The sequence below is a fragment of the Melitaea cinxia genome, chromosome 27, assembly GCF_905220565.1.
Source record: "Melitaea cinxia chromosome 27, ilMelCinx1.1, whole genome shotgun sequence".
In the NCBI taxonomy this organism is placed as follows: domain Eukaryota; kingdom Metazoa; phylum Arthropoda; class Insecta; order Lepidoptera; family Nymphalidae; genus Melitaea; species Melitaea cinxia.
The window spans coordinates 5,426,836-5,450,251 of NC_059420.1; the positions used below are offsets into that span (position 1 = coordinate 5,426,836).

The 23,416-nt window shown below is 50.7% G+C and overlaps 7 protein-coding genes across 7 annotated transcripts; all 7 read left to right on the forward strand.

The window, feature by feature from the left end:
* Positions 1-3,414: 3,414 nt before the first annotated feature.
* Positions 3,415-4,074, forward strand: LOC123666691 (histone H2B). Its single transcript, XM_045600756.1, has one exon. The coding sequence runs from the start codon at positions 3,471-3,473 to the stop codon at positions 3,843-3,845; it is 375 nt and encodes a 124-aa protein (XP_045456712.1). The 5' UTR covers positions 3,415-3,470; the 3' UTR covers positions 3,846-4,074.
* A 706-nt stretch (positions 4,075-4,780) lies between these two features.
* Positions 4,781-5,191, forward strand: LOC123666910 (histone H3). Its single transcript, XM_045600928.1, has one exon. It carries the CDS (start codon positions 4,781-4,783, stop codon positions 5,189-5,191), a length of 411 nt encoding a protein of 136 aa, XP_045456884.1.
* A 524-nt stretch (positions 5,192-5,715) lies between these two features.
* Positions 5,716-6,421, forward strand: LOC123666697 (histone H4). The gene has a single exon (XM_045600763.1). The coding sequence runs from the start codon at positions 5,934-5,936 to the stop codon at positions 6,243-6,245; it is 312 nt and encodes a 103-aa protein (XP_045456719.1). The 5' UTR covers positions 5,716-5,933; the 3' UTR covers positions 6,246-6,421.
* A 94-nt stretch (positions 6,422-6,515) lies between these two features.
* On the forward strand, positions 6,516-9,111 carry LOC123666679 (histone H1B-like). The gene has a single exon (XM_045600746.1). It carries the CDS (start codon positions 7,637-7,639, stop codon positions 8,426-8,428), a length of 792 nt encoding a protein of 263 aa, XP_045456702.1. The 5' UTR covers positions 6,516-7,636; the 3' UTR covers positions 8,429-9,111.
* A 410-nt stretch (positions 9,112-9,521) lies between these two features.
* Positions 9,522-10,657, forward strand: LOC123666686 (histone H2A). Its single transcript, XM_045600752.1, has one exon. It carries the CDS (start codon positions 9,864-9,866, stop codon positions 10,236-10,238), a length of 375 nt encoding a protein of 124 aa, XP_045456708.1. The 5' UTR covers positions 9,522-9,863; the 3' UTR covers positions 10,239-10,657.
* A 624-nt stretch (positions 10,658-11,281) lies between these two features.
* Positions 11,282-13,216, forward strand: LOC123666911. Its single transcript, XM_045600929.1, has one exon. The coding sequence runs from the start codon at positions 11,282-11,284 to the stop codon at positions 13,214-13,216; it is 1,935 nt and encodes a 644-aa protein (XP_045456885.1).
* An 8,109-nt stretch (positions 13,217-21,325) lies between these two features.
* On the forward strand, positions 21,326-21,987 carry LOC123666689 (histone H2B). The gene has a single exon (XM_045600754.1). The coding sequence runs from the start codon at positions 21,384-21,386 to the stop codon at positions 21,756-21,758; it is 375 nt and encodes a 124-aa protein (XP_045456710.1). The 5' UTR covers positions 21,326-21,383; the 3' UTR covers positions 21,759-21,987.
* The last annotated feature ends 1,429 nt before the right edge of the window (positions 21,988-23,416 follow it).

The window sequence follows — 23,416 nt, forward strand, 5'->3', positions numbered from 1 at the left end:
GGAATCCATGGCTACCTCGAGGACGGCCGAAGTTGTGGACCGCACCACAGTCTCAGCCGAGGCAACAGCGACAACGCTGATGGCCCCGGCTAACAACCCTATCGACAGGCAGTCGAAGGCGCCTGCATCGAATAAAAAGAAGAGGAAGAAGAACCGAGGAAAAGGGAGGAAAGCGGAAGCGCCTCCTACTCCTCAAGCGAACACCGCCGAGGTCGCAACCCCAACTCTGCCTGCAACCACCCCTGGAGGGAAGCAGGCGAAGAAGGAGAAGCGACCGAACAAGGAGTCACCAGCTGCATCATCGTCAGTTTTGGAAATTTCAATCAAGATCCTCACAAACGTCCTGGTCGCATTGCAAGCGGACAACGACCCCACTGACGCTATCGTCAGGGGCATCACCGAGCTGCTGCGACTCAAACAATGATGAGGATCCTCTTTTGGAATGCTCAGGGGCTCAAGCACAAGAGCCCCTTTCTCAAGCACCTCCTACGCGAACAGAACATCGACGTGGCGCTGATCTGCGAGACGTTCCTGGGACCCGGTGATCGTGCCAACTTTCCCGGGTACTTCGTTTACCGCCAGGACGAAGCCTGCCCTAACCGGCCTTACCGAGGACTGGCTGTCATCGTGAGAAGAAGAGTCGTCCACAATCCACTGCCCAGACTGCAGTTGAGCTCATTCCAGGCTCTAGGCATCGAGGTCCACAACATCGACGGACCTCTCAACATCTACGCAGTCTATCGCCCGCCCGGCACAAGCCTCAATGTGGCAGAGGTTCATCAACTCCTGAACTCGCCACACCCGAGCCTCGCGGCGGGCGACTGGAACTGCAAGCACGTCGCCTGGAACTCCAACCTCATCTGCACGAACGGCAGACGACTCTTCGACGACGGCGAGGTCAGCGGGTACGAGGTCTCGGGACCTGAGCTGCCCACGCACTACCCGGACAACATCATGCAAGCACCGGACGTCATCGATCTGATGGTTCACCGTGGACTTCCTTGTCAGCCCACGCTAGAGGTGGTCCAGGATGAGCTATCGTCGGATCATCTGCCGGTCCTGGCGGTGCTGGGTCACCGGCTCACGAGCAAGTCGCCGCCTCAACTCCGGAAGCACATCTGCTGGAAGGCCTTCCAGGAAGCGCTCGAGCCCCCGCAGTCAATCAGGCGAATTCAGACGGCCAACGACGTCAACGAATTCGCCAACGAACTGACATCACGCATCCAGGAGGCCTTGAACGCTGCGACGACAACCTCATCTTCGAACACCAGCTCATACCAGCTATCGCCGCTACCCCAACACATTCATCACCTGATCCAGGAGAAGAGGCGACTCAGGAGAAGGTGGCAGAGCAACAGGGACCCTAACCTGAAGACTCAACTCAACAGGCTTGCCTGGAGAGTTAAGGCACTGTTGGAGTCCCACGCCACGGAGTGCTGGGAGAAACGTTTGGAGGATGCCTCGGAAGATAGAACATCCATCTTCAAGCTGTGCAGACAGCTGACCAACTCAACGACTCCTGTCCGACCACTTCGGGACGAAGACGGCACGCTCAAGTACCGCGCTGAGGAACGCGCCGAGATCTTTGCGAAACACCTGAAGCTGCAGTTCCAGCCCAACCCGGACTCAGCTCCAGACCACACGGCGGAGGTCGAGAGACACCTGACCGAATACTTCGCTGCACCGATAGCTCCTGACGAAGACCCCTTCGTCATCTCACCGGGCATGGTACAACGAGTCATATCGAAGTCCAAGCCGAGGAAGGCGCCGGGAGCGGATAGCGTCGACAACAGGACCCTGCGACACCTACCGCGGAGCACGGTAGCGGCAGTGACGCGCCTGTTCAACGGGATTCTGCGAACGGGACAATTCCCTGACGCTTGGAAGATAGGACTCGTGACCATGCTACCTAAGCCCGGGAAGAACATCCTGAAACCTGGGAGCTATCGCCCCATCACCCTGCTGCCAGCCATCTCTAAAGTATTCGAGCGTCTTCTGCTGCAGCGGTTATCGCAGCACGTGGAACTACGCCCCGAACAATTCGGTTTCCGAGCGGAGCATAGCACCACGCTACAACTCACAAGAGTGATGCACAAGCTGGCGGCTACTGCCAACAAAAGAGAGAAAGCCGTCGCTGTCTTTCTCGATATCGAGAAAGCTTTCGACCGTGTATGGCACCCCGGACTACTCTACAAATTGACAACCACGGCCACTCCTCGTCGCATAGTTAGGGTGATCTCATCCTTCCTGGAGAGCAGGAGTTTCAGAGTGAAGATCGAGAGAACCACGTCCAACCAGTACCCAGTTGCTGCTGGTGTCCCGCAAGGCAGCTGCCTGTCTCCGACGTTGTACGCGCTGTACACGAATGACATCCCGAACACCGATGGAACCACATTGGCTCTCTACGCCGACGACGCTGCGTACATAGCGACGTCCATCAAGACGAGACGCGCAGTTGCCAAGATGCAGGAAACTCTCGACGCTCTCCCCGACTGGCTCTCCAAGTGGAGGTTGTCCATTAACGTGGACAAGACGCAGGCGCTATCGGTGGGCTCACGCCCGATGGCGCCCCTGCTTCGCTTCGAGGGGAACAACATCCAATGGCAGGAGGCGGTCAAGTACCTCGGTATTACGAACGACCGCCGACTGACCATGTCCGGCCACACTAAGATAGTGATTGGGAAGACTAAAGCCACAATGTCAGCTCTGCGACCGCTGTTACAGTCAAGACTCCCGCTCAAAACCAAGCTGGGCCTCTACAAAACGTTCGTGAGATCACGCCTCACGTACGCCGCGCCAGCTTGGTACGCCCTTCTCAGCGACACCAACAAGAGGAGCCTCCAAGCGCAGCAGTCGAAGACGCTGCGCTACATCACAAACGCACCCTGGTGCGTGAAAAACTCGACCCTTCAAAGGGACCTGAAGATCGAGAGTCTGGAGGACTTCGTGGTCCGCCTAGCCAAATCGATGTTCTCTCGTGCGGATGCATCGGACGCACCGCACATCAAGAACATCGCACCGTGGCACGCAAGACCACCGGATCGTCGAGCTCTCCCGCGGAACCTCTCCTCGTTCCCACGCAATGGTGTGAGTACCTAACTCCGGTTTGACGGTCGATCTAGCTGGGCCTCCCACGGGGCTACCGTGGGTCTCACCCGGCTGGGTCTTGACCTCACTGGAGAAGGGGCTCACGCACCACATTGCTTCCTTCCCATCCCGCCTCCCAACCTACACCACTCCACTCCATTTCACCCAACTCAGAGTCCCACGCGGCTATTCTTTCATAGCCCACTCCAAGGACCCACCTATATTGATAGGTGGCGGTAGAAACTTTGTGAAAAAGATCTAGGATCTTGCGACACAATTCCCCACACCCCCTCATCGGGTAGTGTGAGAAGACCACTAGCGATTTTTATATCATTCGAGTCTAGTCCTCGTAACGGTACGCACCACGTAATAATTATTATACCATGCCGCCCAAGACAAGCGGGAAAGCCGCTAAGAAATCTGGCAAAGCCCAGAAGAACATCTCTAAGTCGGACAAAAAGAAGAAGAAGCACAAGAGGAAGGAGAGTTACGCCATCTATATCTATAAAGTTCTCAAGCAAGTCCATCCCGATACCGGTATCTCGAGCAAGGCCATGTCTATCATGAACTCTTTCGTGAACGACATCTTCGAACGCATCGCCGCCGAAGCTTCGCGTCTCGCTCACTACAACAAGAGATCCACGATCACCTCGAGGGAGGTCCAGACCTCCGTGAGGCTGCTCCTGCCCGGCGAGCTCGCTAAGCACGCCGTCAGTGAAGGAACAAAGGCCGTCACGAAGTACACGAGCTCCAAGTGAACGCGCTAAAAACTTGAAAAGAGCAGCGCATGATATAATTATCGTGTGCCTGCTTAGACAAAAAAAAAAAGGCCCTTTTCAGGGCCACTAAAGATTTCATAAATGTGTTACTGATTTAATGTTTCTCTTCGAATCGACGACGTCAATAACTACTATAATATTCACTCAATTTGCGTTTACATACATAATACATAATAAATGAATAAAATATATAAACATAAACAACGTATGTATGTGTATATATATATATATTCTTAAATTTATTATATAATTATAATCTTTTAATATGTTTTTTAAACGACAGTCGTATTGTGTCGCACGCAGACGTTGGGCGACATAATGACAATGATACAAACGATCGTTTTATTTACATTATTATTGCGCTTCTCTCTTATTATTAATGACTAGCTACATAAAAAAAAAAAATAAAAAAAATACACACACACACACACATATATCTTATATATATATATATATATATATATATATATTTTACATAAAATATTATAATTATATATATAAATTGATAAATAATAAGGTATAAATCGATTAATAAAACGAAAATAAATAAAGAATTAATCGTACGTACGTACGTACGTACGTACGTACGTACGTACCATCGAATATTTTACTTGTCAGGACGAAATTAACGTTTAATTCTGCATATATCATACGAAAAAAATAAATAAATAAATAAATTAAAAAAAAACACGAATAACATGGTGTCAAACGATAACTGAAAGAAAGAGAGCGAAAGAGTCGCGCGGATACGTACGTTCCCTACTCGTCTATATATACGTAAAACCTATAAAAGAGCGGAATCGTCGTTTCGTCGCTTCATTCGCTCTCCGAAGTTGACGCCGCGAACTAGTGTCGTCTCTCGTTTTGAGTTTTTCGTTTACCGAGAAAGCTTTTCATTAGTATCTCTCTCAGCTATGGCTCGTACTAAGCAGACTGCTCGTAAATCTACCGGCGGCAAGGCGCCGCGCAAGCAGCTCGCAACGAAGGCCGCTCGTAAGAGCGCGCCCGCCACCGGAGGAGTCAAGAAGCCGCATCGTTACAGGCCCGGTACGGTCGCCCTTCGCGAGATCCGTCGTTACCAAAAGAGCACGGAACTTCTGATTCGCAAACTGCCATTCCAACGTCTCGTCCGTGAGATCGCTCAAGATTTCAAGACTGATCTGCGATTCCAGAGTTCGGCGGTTATGGCGCTGCAGGAAGCCAGCGAAGCCTACCTGGTCGGTCTATTCGAAGACACTAACCTGTGCGCCATTCACGCCAAACGCGTCACGATCATGCCCAAAGATATTCAACTGGCGCGCAGGATCCGTGGAGAACGTGCGTAAATTTCGACACGTTCTTCTTCTTCCTCGGACGGTTTTACCGTCTACATCGAGAAAAAACAAAAAAATAAAACAAAAAGGCCCTTTTCAGGGCCAATCATATATTTCTATACGTAATTATGACTTTTGTTTGTTTCAAACGTTCATACGTCAATACCTGTCTCTTAACTAGTATCATTATACAAATACTATAAGTAAACAAAATAAATGTATGTATTATATATAATATAATAATCTTTAGCACTAAAGAAAAGAGGAAATATATAGGTAATGAAAGTAAATCCTTTCACACTACAAAAATTAAAAAAAAAAAAAAAAAAAAACACGAACATCGAACTAGGTAGATATAGCGAGAGCTATTTATTATATTATTATTAGAAATAATTTTCATCATCCGATTCCTTCCTACCACGATTAAATATAAAATAAGACTGATAATCGAAATAGAAAATACAAAATAATAATAACAATGAAAATATTATAATACACGTATGTTTCTTTACCTAAAATCCGAGATTGGAGATCGCCAACGAAACACACACCGCCTCGCCCCGCGACGCCCCTCGCTACCCTCCATCCCCACCCCGAGCCACGGCAATTAGGTCCCTCCGACGACGGCGAGAGAGCGATGTCTATAAATATAGCGCAACGGTGCGATCGAAAAACACTAACTGATCGTCGTCAGGACTCGACGGACGGACGAATTTCGAGCTGAATCTTAAAATCAAAACAAGTTAACGAAACAATGACCGGCCGCGGTAAAGGTGGAAAGGGTCTGGGAAAAGGAGGCGCGAAGAGACACAGGAAGGTTCTCCGTGATAACATCCAAGGTATCACGAAGCCCGCCATCCGTCGTCTGGCGCGCAGAGGAGGAGTGAAACGTATCTCCGGTCTGATATACGAAGAGACCCGCGGCGTGCTCAAAGTGTTCCTCGAGAACGTCATCCGTGACGCCGTCACCTACACCGAGCACGCCAAGAGGAAGACCGTGACCGCTATGGACGTCGTTTACGCCCTCAAACGTCAGGGTCGCACCCTCTACGGTTTCGGCGGTTAGACTAACGACTAAATACTATTATTCGTATTTCTTGTTACTTGAAATACGAATGATTTCAATAAAAAAAAGGCCCTTTTCAGGGCCGCACATGATTCCTTCACACACGCTCGATTGAACGTTAGCGAACGTTTCTAACGATCTAAGACGTCTCTTTTTATCACATATCATTACCAAAACAAATTATTTTCTTTCTCTCTTTGAACTTTTACTTACCTACTTTTGAAATAATAACGAACACGTACCTACCTACCTACTTATATTTATGAAATTAAATCAAAAATAATAATAATAGATCGTATGTATGTATTATTGTTTTCATAATTATTATGTCAATAAGTATCATGTATTTCCTCTCGGGACTCTTTATTTCTAATAATACATACACGTTAACTTGCGATATTTACAAATGAAGGAAGAATACGAGTCTCATACGTTTTCGTTCTACTACAAACGATATATTACGTAGTACGTATATTTTGTAAAAATTAAATTAGACTTGTACCTCCTATAGAGATCTCGCTTTCCTATTTCTAGCTTAAGTTATAATATACATACATATATAGCATTCGAAGGAAAATACCGTTTCGCTCGCTTAGATTAATGCCCTAACCCTATTCGTGCGTGTATATTATGTACACACTCACTCACTAAATGGTTTTCGTAAATGATAATAATCTCTTCGGATCGACAACACAATTACCTATACTATTATTTTTAATTTTTTTTTTTTTTCTTTTTGTTTTTTTGTTTTATAAATATCATTCGATACGTTCGTCGTACCGGTGGTTGTTTTTAGGTATTATCATCGCTCGTGTCGAGTTGCAACGTCGTGTTTTACGAGGCCCGACTTCGAACACCTTAAATTAGTACGAAAATTATCGTATACGCGATGTGCGTTTTTAGATTATTAATAAGGTATCTTAGCTTTCGATCCGTCGATCGATCGGAATATATTAATCGTTTTTAATAGAATAAAATAACTTTTAAACGGGACTCGAGGTACACGCGTTGAACTATATCGAAATTAAACGTCGATATCATTCGCTACGAGCGAGCTATTAGGCGAGTTAGACTCTCATCCGACGGACAGGCTTACGAGGTATCGCTCGGTGCTATCGATCTTTAAACGTACATAATAAAATATGAAAATATCGTATTTAAAAAGATACCTGTTAGTGAAAAGTTTTCAGCGTTCGTACGAGAAATTGTCTAGCGACGTAGCGGCTCTCCTTACGGTATTGCCGATACTCTTCGAACTACTAGCGACCTCTGTCCGTCCACACGTCCGTTTCTGTAAAAAAGTTCTCAATAGAGTCGTGTTCTATCCGTGTGACAGTTTGTTCGTGCGTGTTTTAATTGAAAAAGAAAAATAATAATAATAACAACAAAAAATGGCCGATACAGCAGTAGCGACCGAAGCCCCAGCACCCGCGACCCCGGCGAAGAAGCCTAAGGCTTCGGCCGCCGCGGGCGGCGCCGCCAAGAAGCCGAAGGCTAAGCCCACACACCCTAAGACATCCGAAATGGTAAACAGCGCGATAAAAGAGTTGAAAGAGCGCAGCGGTTCCTCTCTGCAAGCGATCAAAAAATATATCGCCGCTCAATACAAAGTCGATTCGGAAAAGCTGGCTCCGTTCATCAGGAAGTATCTGAAGAGCGCCGTGGAATCGGGAGCTCTCATACAGACGAAGGGCAAGGGCGCTTCCGGCTCGTTTAAGCTCGAATCGAAATCGTCCGCATCGAAGAAACCGGCCGGCGGCAGCGGCGGCGGAGCATCGGGCGGCAAGGGCGCCTCGTCTTCGGCCGCGTCCGGTAAATCGAAGAAAGCCTCGTCCGCTTCGGCCGCAGGCAAGGGAGGCGCGAAGAAGGCCGCCGCCGCCGCTGCCGCCGCCGCCGCTGCGGCCGCCGCGGCCTCCGCCGGTGCGGCGTCATCGCCGTCGAAGTCCAAACCGAAGGCAGCGACTAAGGACAAAAAAGCCGCCGCCGCTAAGAAGAAGCCGGCGCCGAAGAAGGCGGCCGTCGCCGCGACGCCTTCTAAGGCGAAGGCCGGCGCCGCGTCGAAGGCGAAGAAGAGTGCCAAACCGCCCACTAAGAAGCCAAAAGCTCCTAAACCGAAGAAGGCAGCCGCAGCGACGCCCAAGTCGAAAGCGGCAGCTAAGAAAGCGGCCGCCGCCAAGAAGTAAGCCGGTGACGTACGAAAGTGTTAAAACAACAACAATAACAACTTCACGCGTCTCACGACGCCCTCGCGGTGTCGCTCGGCGTGTCGTCGTTTCGTTGCCATCATCACCATCATGGTAATCGTCGTCATCGTGCCGTCGGCCGCAGCGTCCGTCCGTTGGCGCGATGTCGCTGCGACGACTACGACGATGTTGAAGAAAAAGAAAAAGAAAAAGAAGAAGAAGAATAATAAGACGACTAAGTCGGGTGTCGATACAAGCGAGTGCGGCGCGTTAATCGCACACTAAAAAGCCCTTTTCAGGGCTAACAAAAACTTCCCAAAGCAATCGTAAATTTTTACGTATCTACGCGACGTTTCAAACGATCATATGACGTCAATATACAAAAAGAGTCGCAATATATTAATAGGTGTACCATACAATCGTATTTATAAAATAAATAAACAAATAATAGAAAAAAAAAAATCTCATACTATAAACACATACACAGACGCTACGAGTATACAAACAAAGCTTTTTCGCGTTACTACTACATATCTATAAGTAAAAAATAAAATAAAATGATAATATCATACAATTTACGACAATAGAATATCCGCAAACGTTCATTATCATTGAAAGTAAACAACAACAGTAACAATAGAACAACTAATTAAAGCATTTATCACTTACAATATTAGTTATAATTGCTGTCTATTATTTGTCACTTGTATAGAATAATAATAAATCATGAATAAACACGTCGTTGCATCATCACAGATTCGTTCGTCACTGCCGTATATTAAATGAAAATGACATTGTATTTGGCGGCAAACGAAAAAAAAAAAAAAAAAAAAAAAAAAACGACATCGATTAATAATATCGACGACTAACGAATATAGACGAAAACATTCGAAATCGAGTAAATTCGCATTATCAAAGATTACTCCAAAAGTTGTAATCAGATCTCGATGAAATTTTAATGTGACCACGTGATAAACATCGGTTTTCGATTAAATTGATATTAAATAAAAAAAAAAAAAAAAAAAAACAAAAAAAAAAAAAACACCTTCTTTTTTTGAAGTCGGTTAAAAAAAATTGAAGTAATACCCTCATTCTTTTACATAATTATATATTTATTTATTATATATTATTATTATTACTATTAATTTTCTTTTATCACAACAATAATTTACACAATTCGCGTAACTAATATCCCCGTTTCATTAAACCGATACATACCGATAAATGCCGGCCGTGTTCCGTCTCTTTTTCCGACTCTATAGTATCCCTACCCGCCGACGAAACGGCGATTTCTATATATAGCCGACAGAGTAGTTTTAAAAAATTTAATTCTCTCGCTACAACCGCACCGGACTGGACGCTTTCGTCACTGTTCTGCATCGGTTTTTAGTGTGCTTTTATTTGTATTTTATTTCGATTAAATTATATCATCGGCATGTCGGGACGCGGTAAAGGCGGTAAAGTGAAGGGAAAGGCAAAGTCTCGTTCGAACCGCGCCGGTCTTCAGTTTCCGGTCGGTCGTATACACAGACTGCTGAGGAAGGGAAATTACGCCGAACGCGTCGGTGCCGGCGCTCCCGTCTACCTAGCCGCCGTCATGGAATATCTCGCCGCCGAAGTTCTCGAGTTGGCCGGAAACGCTGCCCGCGACAACAAGAAGACCAGAATCATACCGAGACATCTTCAGCTGGCGATCCGTAACGACGAGGAATTGAACAAGCTCCTGTCGGGCGTCACCATCGCACAAGGCGGTGTCCTCCCGAACATCCAAGCGGTCCTCTTACCGAAGAAGACCGAGAAGAAGGCTTAATTATTTATTAAACTGTGTCTGTATCGTCGTGCTAATAGTTCGTTACGTCGTGTCACTCTTTCGTTGCGAAACTATTAACTACGAGATAATTGACATCTATGAAAATCAAACGGCCCTTTTCAGGGCCACAAATCTCTTCTAAATACGATAAAAAATTATTAATTTTTTGTCTACGTTTCTTACGTAACGACGACGTCATTATTTATTTCATTATTTCTTTAGCAGCACGTAAAACCTTCTCGTGCAAACATAGAATAATACACACAGCACACACGCCTTAATTTTCTTACGAATTAAATGTTATATCACTCGAACAATAGCGTATAAATATGCTATAAATCTTATTAAACCCAATATAAATTAGGGGTATGAAAAATAAACGTTGGCCGATTCTCAGACAATAAATATAAGATATGCAAACAAAATTTCATAAAAATCCAGCCGTTTCGGAGGAGTAATATTATTGTAATTACTAATACTGTGAAACGAGAATTTTTTTTTTTTTTTTTTAATTTAAAAGATGATATTAGGAATAATAAAAAAAAAAAAAAAAAAAAAAAAAAAGCTTGCATAGTTATGAAATTTGTAACAGCGTCATAAAATACATACATATCAACACATAATAATGATTAAGATGTACTCTAATCTTAATTATTATTATTTATTATTTTTTTTCATACGTCGATGTGCGGGGGGGGGGGGGGGGGCTTTTGCTTGTTTATCGGTCGCTATCCCCACCGTGCGGCGACGATCTCACTTCTCATTGGTCCGAATAGTCCCGTAACTATTGGACGGACGTAACTGGGCAGCGACATGAAGTCGATAAAACACCGGAACGCCGGAAATTTTTATATCGGATCGGCAAGCAACCAACGAGTCAACATCTCACCGCACGGACCTTAGAAAACGAAGCTCGGCACCGCTCGAGTTTCGCCGTTCGCTTTCGCGAACGAAGGGATAGTCGCCGTACGTTGACACCGGCGGTCGCCCGCTGAGCTCGCTCAGTGCGGCGCCGTCTTCGGTCGCGGATGGTTGCATCCATCATGGACGGAAGTCCAACAACCCGAAAAGGCCCTTCTCAGGGCCACACGCATCACGCCGGCAGGGACCCAGCCGGTCCGCCGACGCATCCTTCGACATACAACAACTCTGTCATCACGAGAGTACCCGGACCAATCAGCGCCACTCCGGGAGCCTGCACACGAGGGCAGGCCGAACAACGCGCAAGTGTGTCTGGCGCAACAAACACCGCGCGCAACACCGCCATACCGCGTGCCATCGCCACTTCGGTAGCGCTGCGCAGCACGCCGACGCCCAACAGGTCGGGAGCAAGCAACCTTGCCGGATCCAAAGGGCGCTCCGCTTCATTGGAAGTCCTGCAGAGAACCGGATCAGCGACAGATCTTCGGAAACTGTCCCCTGAAGCCAGGCTCCAGACCAATATGAAGATCGCAGACCGCCTTGAGAAAAGCGGTCTCATGTCTGAAGACTGCATCAGGGTGCTCAAGCAACACCTGAGCAACCAGCGAGAGGCCATTCAGCATGACACCAGCCCCCAGGAGGCGACGCAAGCTCCCACCAACCCAAGGAGGAGGCAACTATCAGCGGCAAGCGACGATAGCTCCTCAGCAGAAGAAGCGAAACGTCACTGCCCCGACGCAGCCCCCACAGAATCACCGCAGCAACAGATGCAGGTCGACACGCCGCCATTATCATTTGCTGACGCTCTTCGTGCTCCTCCAACCCGAGCACCCACACCTCAAGCGCAGGCAATTGCGTCGAGCGCGCCGGATACCCAAAGCTCCGGTTCGGGAAACAGCCAACCGGCGAGGAAGACCTCAAACTTCCCGCCTCTGGTGGTGGAGTTCTTCCCAAATTGGACCCAGCACATCAGGCGCCTCCGCGATAAGCTCGGACACACGCCAAACGCTCGCCCTTACGGGAAGGGAGTACGATTCACTCCGAAAACCGAGGCTGAGTATAGAGCGACTCAGCGCTTCCTCAGCGAGCTGGAGTCATCGGAGAAAATCTCCTGGTTCTCCTACTCGCTACCAGCTGACAGGAGCGTGAAGGTCGCTATACGAGGTCTGCCGGTGTCCACAGCAGCCGAGGAGATCGAAGAGGAGCTCCGTAGCCTAGGATACTCTCCGGAGTATGTGCGTCCGATAAACGCCAGGAAAGGAAGACCAGGCTGCATTTTCCTGGCTATCCTCAAAAGGACGCCCAACGTGACGCCGGGAATATACGGCATCACAGAACTCCTATGCATGCCCGGAGTGAAGATCGAGGCCTGGCGAGGGAAGAAGGGCCCAGCACAGTGCCACAGGTGTCAGCAGTTCCGGCACTCGAGCCACGGCTGCCACAGGAAGCTAGCCTGCGTCAGGTGCGGGGAGGAACACACGGCCAAGGACTGCCCTAGGCCGGTCGAGGAGCCTCCCACGTGCGCCAACTGCGGCGGCGCGCACCCGGCCAACAAAACCTCTTGCCCCATCTTCAAGAGAGAAGCCAGGAACAAGAAAGCTGGCACTGTGGCCTGCACTACTGCCAGCAAAAAGGAATCCATGGCTACCTCGAGGACGGCCGAAGTTGTGGACCGCACCACAGTCTCAGCCGAGGCAACAGCGACAACGCTGATGGCCCCGGCTAACAACCCTATCAACAGGCAGTCGAAGGCGCCTGCATCGAATAAAAAGAAGAGGAAGAAGAACCGAGGAAAAGGGAGGAAGGCGGAAGCGCCTCCTACTCCTCAAGCGAACACCGCCGAGGTCGCAACCCCAACTCTGCCTGCAACCACCCCTGGAGGGAAGCAGGCGAAGAAGGAGAAGCGACCGAACAAGGAGTCACCAGCTGCATCATCGTCAGTTTTGGAAATCTCAATCAAGATCCTCACAAACGTCCTGGTCGCATTGCAAGCGGACAACGACCCCACTGACGCTATCGTCAGGGGCATCACCGAGCTGCTGCGACTCAAACAATGATGAGGATCCTCTTTTGGAATGCTCAGGGGCTCAAGCACAAGAGCCCCTTTCTCAAGCACCTCCTACGCGAGCAGAACATCGACGTGGCGCTGATCTGCGAGACGTTCCTGGGACCCGGTGATCGTGCCAACTTTCCCGGGTACTTCGTTTACCGCCAGGACGAAGCCTGCCCTAACCGGCCTTACCGAGGACTGGCTGTCATCGTGAGAAGAAGAGTCGTCCACAATCCACTGCCCAGACTGCAGTTGAGCTCATTCCAGGCTCTAGGCGTCGAGGTCCACAACATCGACGGACCTCTCAACATCTACGCAGTCTATCGCCCGCCCGGCACAAGCCTCAATGTGGCAGAGGTTCATCAACTACTGAACTCGCCACACCCGAGCCTCGCGGCGGGCGACTGGAACTGCAAGCACGTCGCCTGGAACTCCAACCTCATCTGCGCGAACGGCAGACGACTCTTCGACGACGGCGAGGTCAGCGGGTACGAGGTCTCGGGACCTGAGCTGCCCACGCACTACCCGGACAACATCACGCAAGCACCGGACGTCATCGATCTGATGGTTCACCGTGGACTTCCTTGTCAGCCCACGCTAGAGGTGGTCCAGGATGAGCTATCGTCGGATCATTTGCCGGTCCTGGCGGTGCTGGGTCACCGGCTCACGAGCAAGTCGCCGCCTCAACTCCGGAAGCACATCTGCTGGAAGGCCTTCCAGGAAGCGCTCGAGCCCCCGCAGTCAATCAGGCGAATTCAGACGGCCAACGACGTCAACGAATTCGCCAACGAACTGACGTCACGCATCCAGGAGGCCTTGGACACTGCGACGACAACCTCAACCTCGAACACCAGCTCATACCAGCTATCGCCGCTACCCCAGCACATTCATCACCTGATTCAGGAGAAGAGGCGACTCAGGAGAAGGTGGCAGGGCAACAGGGACCCTAACCTGAAGACTCAACTCAACAGGCTTGCCTGGAGAGTTAAGGCACTGTTAGAGTCCCACGCCACGGAGTGCTGGGAGAAACGATTGGAGGACGCCTCGGAAGACAGAACATCCATCTTCAAGCTGTGCAGACAGCTGACCAACTCAACGACTCCTGTCCGACCACTTCGGGACGAAGACGGCACGCTCAAGTACCGCGCTGAGGAACGCGCCGAGATCTTTGCGAAACACCTGAAGCTGCAGTTCCAGCCCAACCCGGACTCAGCTCCAGACCACACGGCGGAGGTCGAGAGACACCTGACCGAATACTTCGCTGAACCGATAGCTCCTGACGAAGACCCCTTCGTCATCTCACCGGGCATGGTACAACGAGTCATATCGAAGTCCAAGCCGAGGAAGGCGCCGGGAGCGGATAGCGTCGACAACAGGACCCTGCGACACCTACCGCGGAGCACGGTAGCGGCAGTGACGCGCCTGTTCAACGGGATTCTGCGAACGGGACAATTCCCTGACGCTTGGAAGATAGGACTCGTGACCATGCTACCTAAGCCCGGGAAGAACATCCTGAAACCTGGGAGCTATCGCCCCATCACCCTGCTGCCAGCCATCTCAAAAGTGTTCGAGCGTCTTCTGCTGCAGCGGTTATCGCAGCACGTGGAACTACGCCCCGAACAATTCGGTTTCCGAGCGGAACATAGCACCACGCTACAACTCACAAGAGTGATGCACAAGCTGACGGCTACTGCCAACAAAAGGGAGAAAGCCGTCGCTGTCTTTCTCGATATCGAGAAAGCGTTCGACCGTGTATGGCACCCTGGGCTGCTTTACAAACTGACAACCACGGCCACTCCTCGTCGCATAGTTAGGGTGATCTCATCCTTCCTGGAGAGCAGGAGTTTCAGAGTGAAGATCGAGAGAACCACGTCCAACCTGTACCCAGTTGCTGCTGGTGTCCCGCAAGGCAGCTGCCTGTCTCCGACGTTGTACGCGCTGTACACGAATGACATCCCGAACACCGATGGAACCACATTGGCTCTCTACGCCGACGACGCTGCGTACATAGCGACGTCCATCAAGACGAGACGCGCAGTTGCCAAGATGCAGGAAACTCTCGACGCTCTCCCCGACTGGCTCTCCAAGTGGAGGTTGTCCGTTAACGTGGACAAGACGCAGGCGCTATCGGTGGGCTCACGCCCGATGGCGCCCCTGCTTCGCTTCGAGGGGAACATCATCCAATGGCAGGAGGCGGTAAAGTACCTCGGTATTACGATCGACCGCCGACTGACCATGTCCGGCCACACTAAGATAGTGATTGGGAAGACTAAAGCCACGATGTCAGCTCTGCGACCGCTATTACAGTCAAGACTCCCGCTCAAAACCAAGCTGGGCCTCTACAAAACGTTCGTGAGATCACGCCTCACGTACGCCGCGCCAGCCTGGTACGCCCTTCTCAGCAACACCAACAAGAGGAGCCTCCAAGCGCAGCAGTCTAAGACGCTGCGCTACATTGCAAACGCGCCCTGGTGCGTAAAGAATTCGACCCTTCATAGGGACTTAAAAATCGAGAGTCTGGAGGACTTCGTGGTCCGCCTAGCCAAATCGATGTTCTCTCGTGCGGATGCATCGGACGCACCGCACATCAAGAACATCGCACCGTGGCACGCAAGACCACCTGATCATCGAGCCCTCCCGCGGAACCTCTCCTCGTTCCCACGCAATGGTGTGAGTACCTAACTCCGGTTCGACGGTCGATCTAGCTGGGCCTCCCACGGGGCTACCGTGGGTCTCACCTGGCTGGGTCTTGACCTCACTGGAGAAGGGTCTCACGCACCACATTGCTTCCTTCCCATCCCGCCTCCCAACCTACCCCACTCCACTCCATTTCACCCAACTCAGAGTCCCACGCGGCTATTCTTTCATAGCCCACTCCAAGGACCCACCTATATTGATAGGTGGCGGTAGAAACTTTGTGAAAAAGATCTAGGATCTTGTGACACAATTCCCCACACCCCCTCATCGGGTAGTGTGAGAAGACCACTAGCGATTTTTATATCGGATCGGCAAGCAACCAACGAGTCAACATCTCACCGCACGGACCTTAGAAGAAAACGAAGCTCGGCACCGCTCGAGTTTCGCCGTTCGCTTTCGCGAACGAAGGGATAGTCGCCGTACGTTGACACCGGCGGTCGCCCGCTGAGCTCGCTCAGTGAGGCGCCGTCTTCGGTCGCGGATGGTTGCATCCATCATGGACGGAAGTCCAACAACCCGAAAAGGCCCTTCTCAGGGCCACACGCATCACGCCGGCAGGGACCCAGCCGGTCCGCCGACGCATCCTTCGGCATACAACAACTCTGTCATCACGAGAGTACCCGGACCAATCAGCGCCACTCCGGGAGCCTGCACACGAGGGCAGGCCGAACAACGCGCAAATGTGTCTGGCGCAACAAGCACCGCGCGCAACACCGCCATACCGCGTGCCATCGCCACTTCGGTAGCGCTGCGCAGCACGCCGACGCCCAACAGGTCGGGAGCAAGTAACCTTGCCGGATCCAAAGGGCGCTCCGCTTCATTGGAAGTCCTGCAGAGAGCCGGATCGGCGACAGACCTTCGGAAACTGTCCCCTGAAGCCAGGCTCCAGACAAATATGAAGATCGCAGACCGCCTTGAGAGAAGCGGTCTCATGTCTGAAGACTGCATCAGGGTGCTCAAACAACACCTGAGCAACCAGCGAGAGGCCATTCAGCATGACACCAGCCCCCAGGAGGCGACGCAAGCTCCCACCAACCCAAGGAGGAGGCAACTCTCAGCGGCAAGCGACGATAGCTCTGTAGCAGAAGAAGCGAAGCGTCACTGCCCCGACGCAGCCCCCTCAGATTCACCGCAGCAACAGATGCAGGTCGACACGCCGCCGCGATCATTCGCTGACGCCCTTCGAGCTTCTCCATCCCGAGCACCCACACCTCAAGCCCAGGCAAATGCGCCGAGCGCGCCGGATGCCCGAAGCTCCGGTTCGGGGAACAGCCAACCGGCGAGGAAGAGCACAAACTTCCCGCCCCTGGTGGTGGAGTTCTTCCCTAATTGGACCCAGCACATCAGGCGCCTCCGCGATAAGCTAGGACACACGCCGAACGCTCGCCCTTACGGAAAGGGGGTACGATTTACCCCGAAAACCGAGGCTGAGTATAGAGCGACTCAGCGCTTCCTCAGCGAGCTGGAGTCATCGGAGAAAATCTCCTGGTTCTCCTACTCGCTACCAGCTGACAAGAGCGTGAAGGTCGCTATACGAGGTCTGCCGGTGTCCACAGCAGCCGAGGAGATCGAAGAGGAGCTCCGCAGCCTAGGATACACTCCGGAGTATGTGCGTCCGATAAACGCCAGGAAAGGAAGGCCAGGCTGCATTTTCCTGGCTATCCTCAAAAGGACGCCCAACGTGACGCCGGGAATATACGGCATCACAGAACTCCTATGCATGCCCGGAGTGAAGATCGAGGCCTGGCGAGGGAAGAAGGGCCCAGCACAGTGCCACAGGTGTCAGCAGTTCCGGCACTCGAGCCACGGCTGCCACAGGAAGCTAGCCTGCGTCAGGTGCGGGGAGGAACACACGGCCAAGGACTGCCCTAGGCCGGTCGAGGAGCCTCCCACGTGCGCCAACTGCGGCGGCGCGCACCCGGCCAACAAAACCTCTTGCCCCATCTTCAAGAGAGAAGCCAGGAACAAGAAAGCTGGCACTGTGGCCTGCACTACTGCCAGCAAAAAGGAATCCATGGCTACCTCGAGGACGGCCGAAGTTGTGGACCGCACCACAGTCTCAGCCGAGGCAACAGCGACAACGCTGATGGCCCCGGCTAACAACCCTATCGACAGGCAGTCGAAGGCGCCTGCATCGAATAAAAAGAAGAGGAAGAAGAACCGAGGAAAAGGGAGGAAAGCGGAAGCGCCTCCTACTCCTCAAGCGAACACCGCCGAGGTCGCAACCCCAACTCTGCCTGCAACCACCCCTGGAGGGAAGCAGGCGAAGAAGGAGAAGCGACCGAACAAGGAGTCACCAGCTGCATCATCGTCAGTTTTGGAAATTTCAATCAAGATCCTCACAAACGTCCTGGTCGCATTGCAAGCGGACAACGACCCCACTGACGCTATCGTCAGGGGCATCACCGAGCTGCTGCGACTCAAACAATGATGAGGATCCTCTTTTGGAATGCTCAGGGGCTCAAGCACAAGAGCCCCTTTCTCAAGCACCTCCTACGCGAACAGAACATCGACGTGGCGCTGATCTGCGAGACGTTCCTGGGACCCGGTGATCGTGCCAACTTTCCCGGGTACTTCGTTTACCGCCAGGACGAAGCCTGCCCTAACCGGCCTTACCGAGGACTGGCTGTCATCGTGAGAAGAAGAGTCGTCCACAATCCACTGCCCAGACTGCAGTTGAGCTCATTCCAGGCTCTAGGCATCGAGGTCCACAACATCGACGGACCTCTCAACATCTACGCAGTCTATCGCCCGCCCGGCACAAGCCTCAATGTGGCAGAGGTTCATCAACTCCTGAACTCGCCACACCCGAGCCTCGCGGCGGGCGACTGGAACTGCAAGCACGTCGCCTGGAACTCCAACCTCATCTGCACGAACGGCAGACGACTCTTCGACGACGGCGAGGTCAGCGGGTACGAGGTCTCGGGACCTGAGCTGCCCACGCACTACCCGGACAACATCATGCAAGCACCGGACGTCATCGATCTGATGGTTCACCGTGGACTTCCTTGTCAGCCCACGCTAGAGGTGGTCCAGGATGAGCTATCGTCGGATCATCTGCCGGTCCTGGCGGTGCTGGGTCACCGGCTCACGAGCAAGTCGCCGCCTCAACTCCGGAAGCACATCTGCTGGAAGGCCTTCCAGGAAGCGCTCGAGCCCCCGCAGTCAATCAGGCGAATTCAGACGGCCAACGACGTCAACGAATTCGCCAACGAACTGACATCACGCATCCAGGAGGCCTTGAACGCTGCGACGACAACCTCATCTTCGAACACCAGCTCATACCAGCTATCGCCGCTACCCCAACACATTCATCACCTGATCCAGGAGAAGAGGCGACTCAGGAGAAGGTGGCAGAGCAACAGGGACCCTAACCTGAAGACTCAACTCAACAGGCTTTCCTGGAGAGTTAAGGCACTGTTGGAGTCCCACGCCACGGAGTGCTGGGAGAAACGTTTGGAGGATGCCTCGGAAGATAGAACATCCATCTTCAAGCTGTGCAGACAGCTGACCAACTCAACGACTCCTGTCCGACCACTTCGGGACGAAGACGGCACGCTCAAGTACCGCGCTGAGGAACGCGCCGAGATCTTTGCGAAACACCTGAAGCTGCAGTTCCAGCCCAACCCGGACTCAGCTCCAGACCACACGGCGGAGGTCGAGAGACACCTGACCGAATACTTCGCTGCACCGATAGCTCCTGACGAAGACCCCTTCGTCATCTCACCGGGCATGGTACAACGAGTCATATCGAAGTCCAAGCCGAGGAAGGCGCCGGGAGCGGATAGCGTCGACAACAGGACCCTGCGACACCTACCGCGGAGCACGGTAGCGGCAGTGACGCGCCTGTTCAACGGGATTCTGCGAACGGGACAATTCCCCGACGCTTGGAAGATAGGACTCGTGACCATGCTACCTAAGCCCGGGAAGAACATCCTGAAACCTGGGAGCTATCGCCCCATCACCCTGCTGCCAGCCATCTCTAAAGTATTCGAGCGTCTTCTGCTGCAGCGGTTATCGCAGCACGTGGAACTACGCCCCGAACAATTCGGTTTCCGAGCGGAGCATAGCACCACGCTACAACTCACAAGAGTGATGCACAAGCTGGCGGCTACTGCCAACAAAAGAGAGAAAGCCGTCGCTGTCTTTCTCGATATCGAGAAAGCTTTCGACCGTGTATGGCACCCCGGACTACTCTACAAATTGACAACCACGGCCACTCCTCGTCGCATAGTTAGGGTGATCTCATCCTTCCTGGAGAGCAGGAGTTTCAGAGTGAAGATCGAGAGAACCACGTCCAACCAGTACCCAGTTGCTGCTGGTGTCCCGCAAGGCAGCTGCCTGTCTCCGACGTTGTACGCGCTGTACACGAATGACATCCCGAACACCGATGGAACCACATTGGCTCTCTACGCCGACGACGCTGCGTACATAGCGACGTCCATCAAGACGAGACGCGCAGTTGCCAAGATGCAGGAAACTCTCGACGCTCTCCCCGACTGGCTCTCCAAGTGGAGGTTGTCCATTAACGTGGACAAGACGCAGGCGCTATCGGTGGGCTCACGCCCGATGGCGCCCCTGCTTCGCTTCGAGGGGAACAACATCCAATGGCAGGAGGCGGTCAAGTACCTCGGTATTACGATCGACCGCCGACTGACCATGTCCGGCCACACTAAGATAGTGATTGGGAAGACTAAAGCCACAATGTCAGCTCTGCGACCGCTGTTACAGTCAAGACTCCCGCTCAAAACCAAGCTGGGCCTCTACAAAACGTTCGTGAGATCACGCCTCACGTACGCCGCGCCAGCTTGGTACGCCCTTCTCAGCGACACCAACAAGAGGAGCCTCCAAGCGCAGCAGTCGAAGACGCTGCGCTACATCACAAACGCACCCTGGTGCGTGAAAAACTCGACCCTTCAAAGGGACCTGAAGATCGAGAGTCTGGAGGACTTCGTGGTCCGCCTAGCCAAATCGATGTTCTCTCGTGCGGATGCATCGGACGCACCGCACATCAAGAACATCGCACCGTGGCACGCAAGACCACCGGATCGTCGAGCTCTCCCGCGGAACCTCTCCTCGTTCCCACGCAATGGTGTGAGTACCTAACTCCGGTTTGACGGTCGATCTAGCTGGGCCTCCCACGGGGCTACCGTGGGTCTCACCCGGCTGGGTCTTGACCTCACTGGAGAAGGGGCTCACGCACCACATTGCTTCCTTCCCATCCCGCCTCCCAACCTACACCACTCCACTCCATTTCACCCAACTCAGAGTCCCACGCGGCTAATCTTTTATAGCCCAATCCAAGGACCCACCTATATTGATAGGTGGCGGTAGAAACTTTGTGAAAAAGATCTAGGATCTTGCGACACAATTCCCCACACCCCCTCATCGGGTAGTGTGAGAAGACCACTAGCGATTTTTATATCATTCGAGTCTAGTCCTCGTAACGGTACGCACCACGTAATAATTATTATACCATGCCGCCCAAGACAAGCGGGAAAGCCGCTAAGAAATCTGGCAAAGCCCAGAAGAACATCTCTAAGTCGGACAAAAAGAAGAAGAAGCACAAGAGGAAGGAGAGTTACGCCATCTATATCTATAAAGTTCTCAAGCAAGTCCATCCCGATACCGGTATCTCGAGCAAGGCCATGTCTATCATGAACTCTTTCGTGAACGACATCTTCGAACGCATCGCCGCCGAAGCTTCGCGTCTCGCTCACTACAACAAGAGATCCACGATCACCTCGAGGGAGGTCCAGACCTCCGTGAGGCTGCTCCTGCCCGGCGAGCTCGCTAAGCACGCCGTCAGTGAAGGAACAAAGGCCGTCACGAAGTACACGAGCTCCAAGTGAACGCGCTAAAAACTTGAAAAGAGCAGCGCATGATATAATTATCGTGTGCCTGCTTAGACAAAAAAAAAAAGGCCCTTTTCAGGGCCACTAAAGATTTCATAAATGTGTTACTGATTTAATGTTTCTCTTCGAATCGACGACGTCAATAACTACTATAATATTCACTCAATTTGCGTTTACATACATAATACATAATAAATGAATAAAATATATAAACATAAACAACGTATGTATGTGTATATATATATATATTCTTAAATTTATTATATAATTATAATCTTTTAATATGTTTTTTAAACGACAGTCGTATTGTGTCGCACGCAGACGTTGGGCGACATAATGACAATGATACAAACGATCGTTTTATTTACATTATTATTGCGCTTCTCTCTTATTATTAATGACTAGCTACATAAAAAAAAAAAAAAAAAAAAATACACACACACACACACATATATCTTATATATATATATATATATATATATATATATTTTACATAAAATATTATAATTATATATATAAATTGATAAATAATAAGGTATAAATCGATTAATAAAACGAAAATAAATAAAGAATTAATCGTACGTACGTACGTACGTACGTACGTACGTACGTACCATCGAATATTTTACTTGTCAGGACGAAATTAACGTTTAATTCTGCATATATCATACGAAAAAAATAAATAAATAAATAAATTAAAAAAAAACACGAATAACATGGTGTCAAACGATAACTGAAAGAAAGAGAGCGAAAGAGTCGCGCGGATACGTACGTTCCCTACTCGTCTATATATACGTAAAACCTATAAAAGAGCGGAATCGTCGTTTCGTCGCTTCATTCGCTCTCCGAAGTTGACGCCGCGAACTAGTGTCGTCTCTCGTTTTGAGTTTTTCGTTTACCGAGAAAGCTTTTCATTAGTATCTCTCTCAGCTATGGCTCGTACTAAGCAGACTGCTCGTAAATCTACCGGCGGCAAGGCGCCGCGCAAGCAGCTCGCAACGAAGGCCGCTCGTAAGAGCGCGCCCGCCACCGGAGGAGTCAAGAAGCCGCATCGTTACAGGCCCGGTACGGTCGCCCTTCGCGAGATCCGTCGTTACCAAAAGAGCACGGAACTTCTGATTCGCAAACTGCCATTCCAACGTCTCGTCCGTGAGATCGCTCAAGATTTCAAGACTGATCTGCGATTCCAGAGTTCGGCGGTTATGGCGCTGCAGGAAGCCAGCGAAGCCTACCTGGTCGGTCTATTCGAAGACACTAACCTGTGCGCCATTCACGCCAAACGCGTCACGATCATGCCCAAAGATATTCAACTGGCGCGCAGGATCCGTGGAGAACGTGCGTAAATTTCGACACGTTCTTCTTCTTCCTCGGACGGTTTTACCGTCTACATCGAGAAAAAACAAAAAAATAAAACAAAAAGGCCCTTTTCAGGGCCAATCATATATTTCTATACGTAATTATGACTTTTGTTTGTTTCAAACGTTCATACGTCAATACCTGTCTCTTAACTAGTATCATTATACAAATACTATAAGTAAACAAAATAAATGTATGTATTATATATAATATAATAATCTTTAGCACTAAAGAAAAGAGGAAATATATAGGTAATGAAAGTAAATCCTTTCACACTACAAAAATTAAAAAAAAAAAAA

Coding starts and splice junctions, on each gene's coding strand:
- LOC123666911 (XM_045600929.1), top strand. CDS start 11,282: ATGGACGGAAGTCCAACAACCCGAAAAGGCCCTTCTCAGGGCCACACG.
- LOC123666697 (XM_045600763.1), top strand. CDS start 5,934: ATGACCGGCCGCGGTAAAGGTGGAAAGGGTCTGGGAAAAGGAGGCGCG.
- LOC123666679 (XM_045600746.1), top strand. CDS start 7,637: ATGGCCGATACAGCAGTAGCGACCGAAGCCCCAGCACCCGCGACCCCG.
- LOC123666689 (XM_045600754.1), top strand. CDS start 21,384: ATGCCGCCCAAGACAAGCGGGAAAGCCGCTAAGAAATCTGGCAAAGCC.
- LOC123666691 (XM_045600756.1), top strand. CDS start 3,471: ATGCCGCCCAAGACAAGCGGGAAAGCCGCTAAGAAATCTGGCAAAGCC.
- LOC123666910 (XM_045600928.1), top strand. CDS start 4,781: ATGGCTCGTACTAAGCAGACTGCTCGTAAATCTACCGGCGGCAAGGCG.
- LOC123666686 (XM_045600752.1), top strand. CDS start 9,864: ATGTCGGGACGCGGTAAAGGCGGTAAAGTGAAGGGAAAGGCAAAGTCT.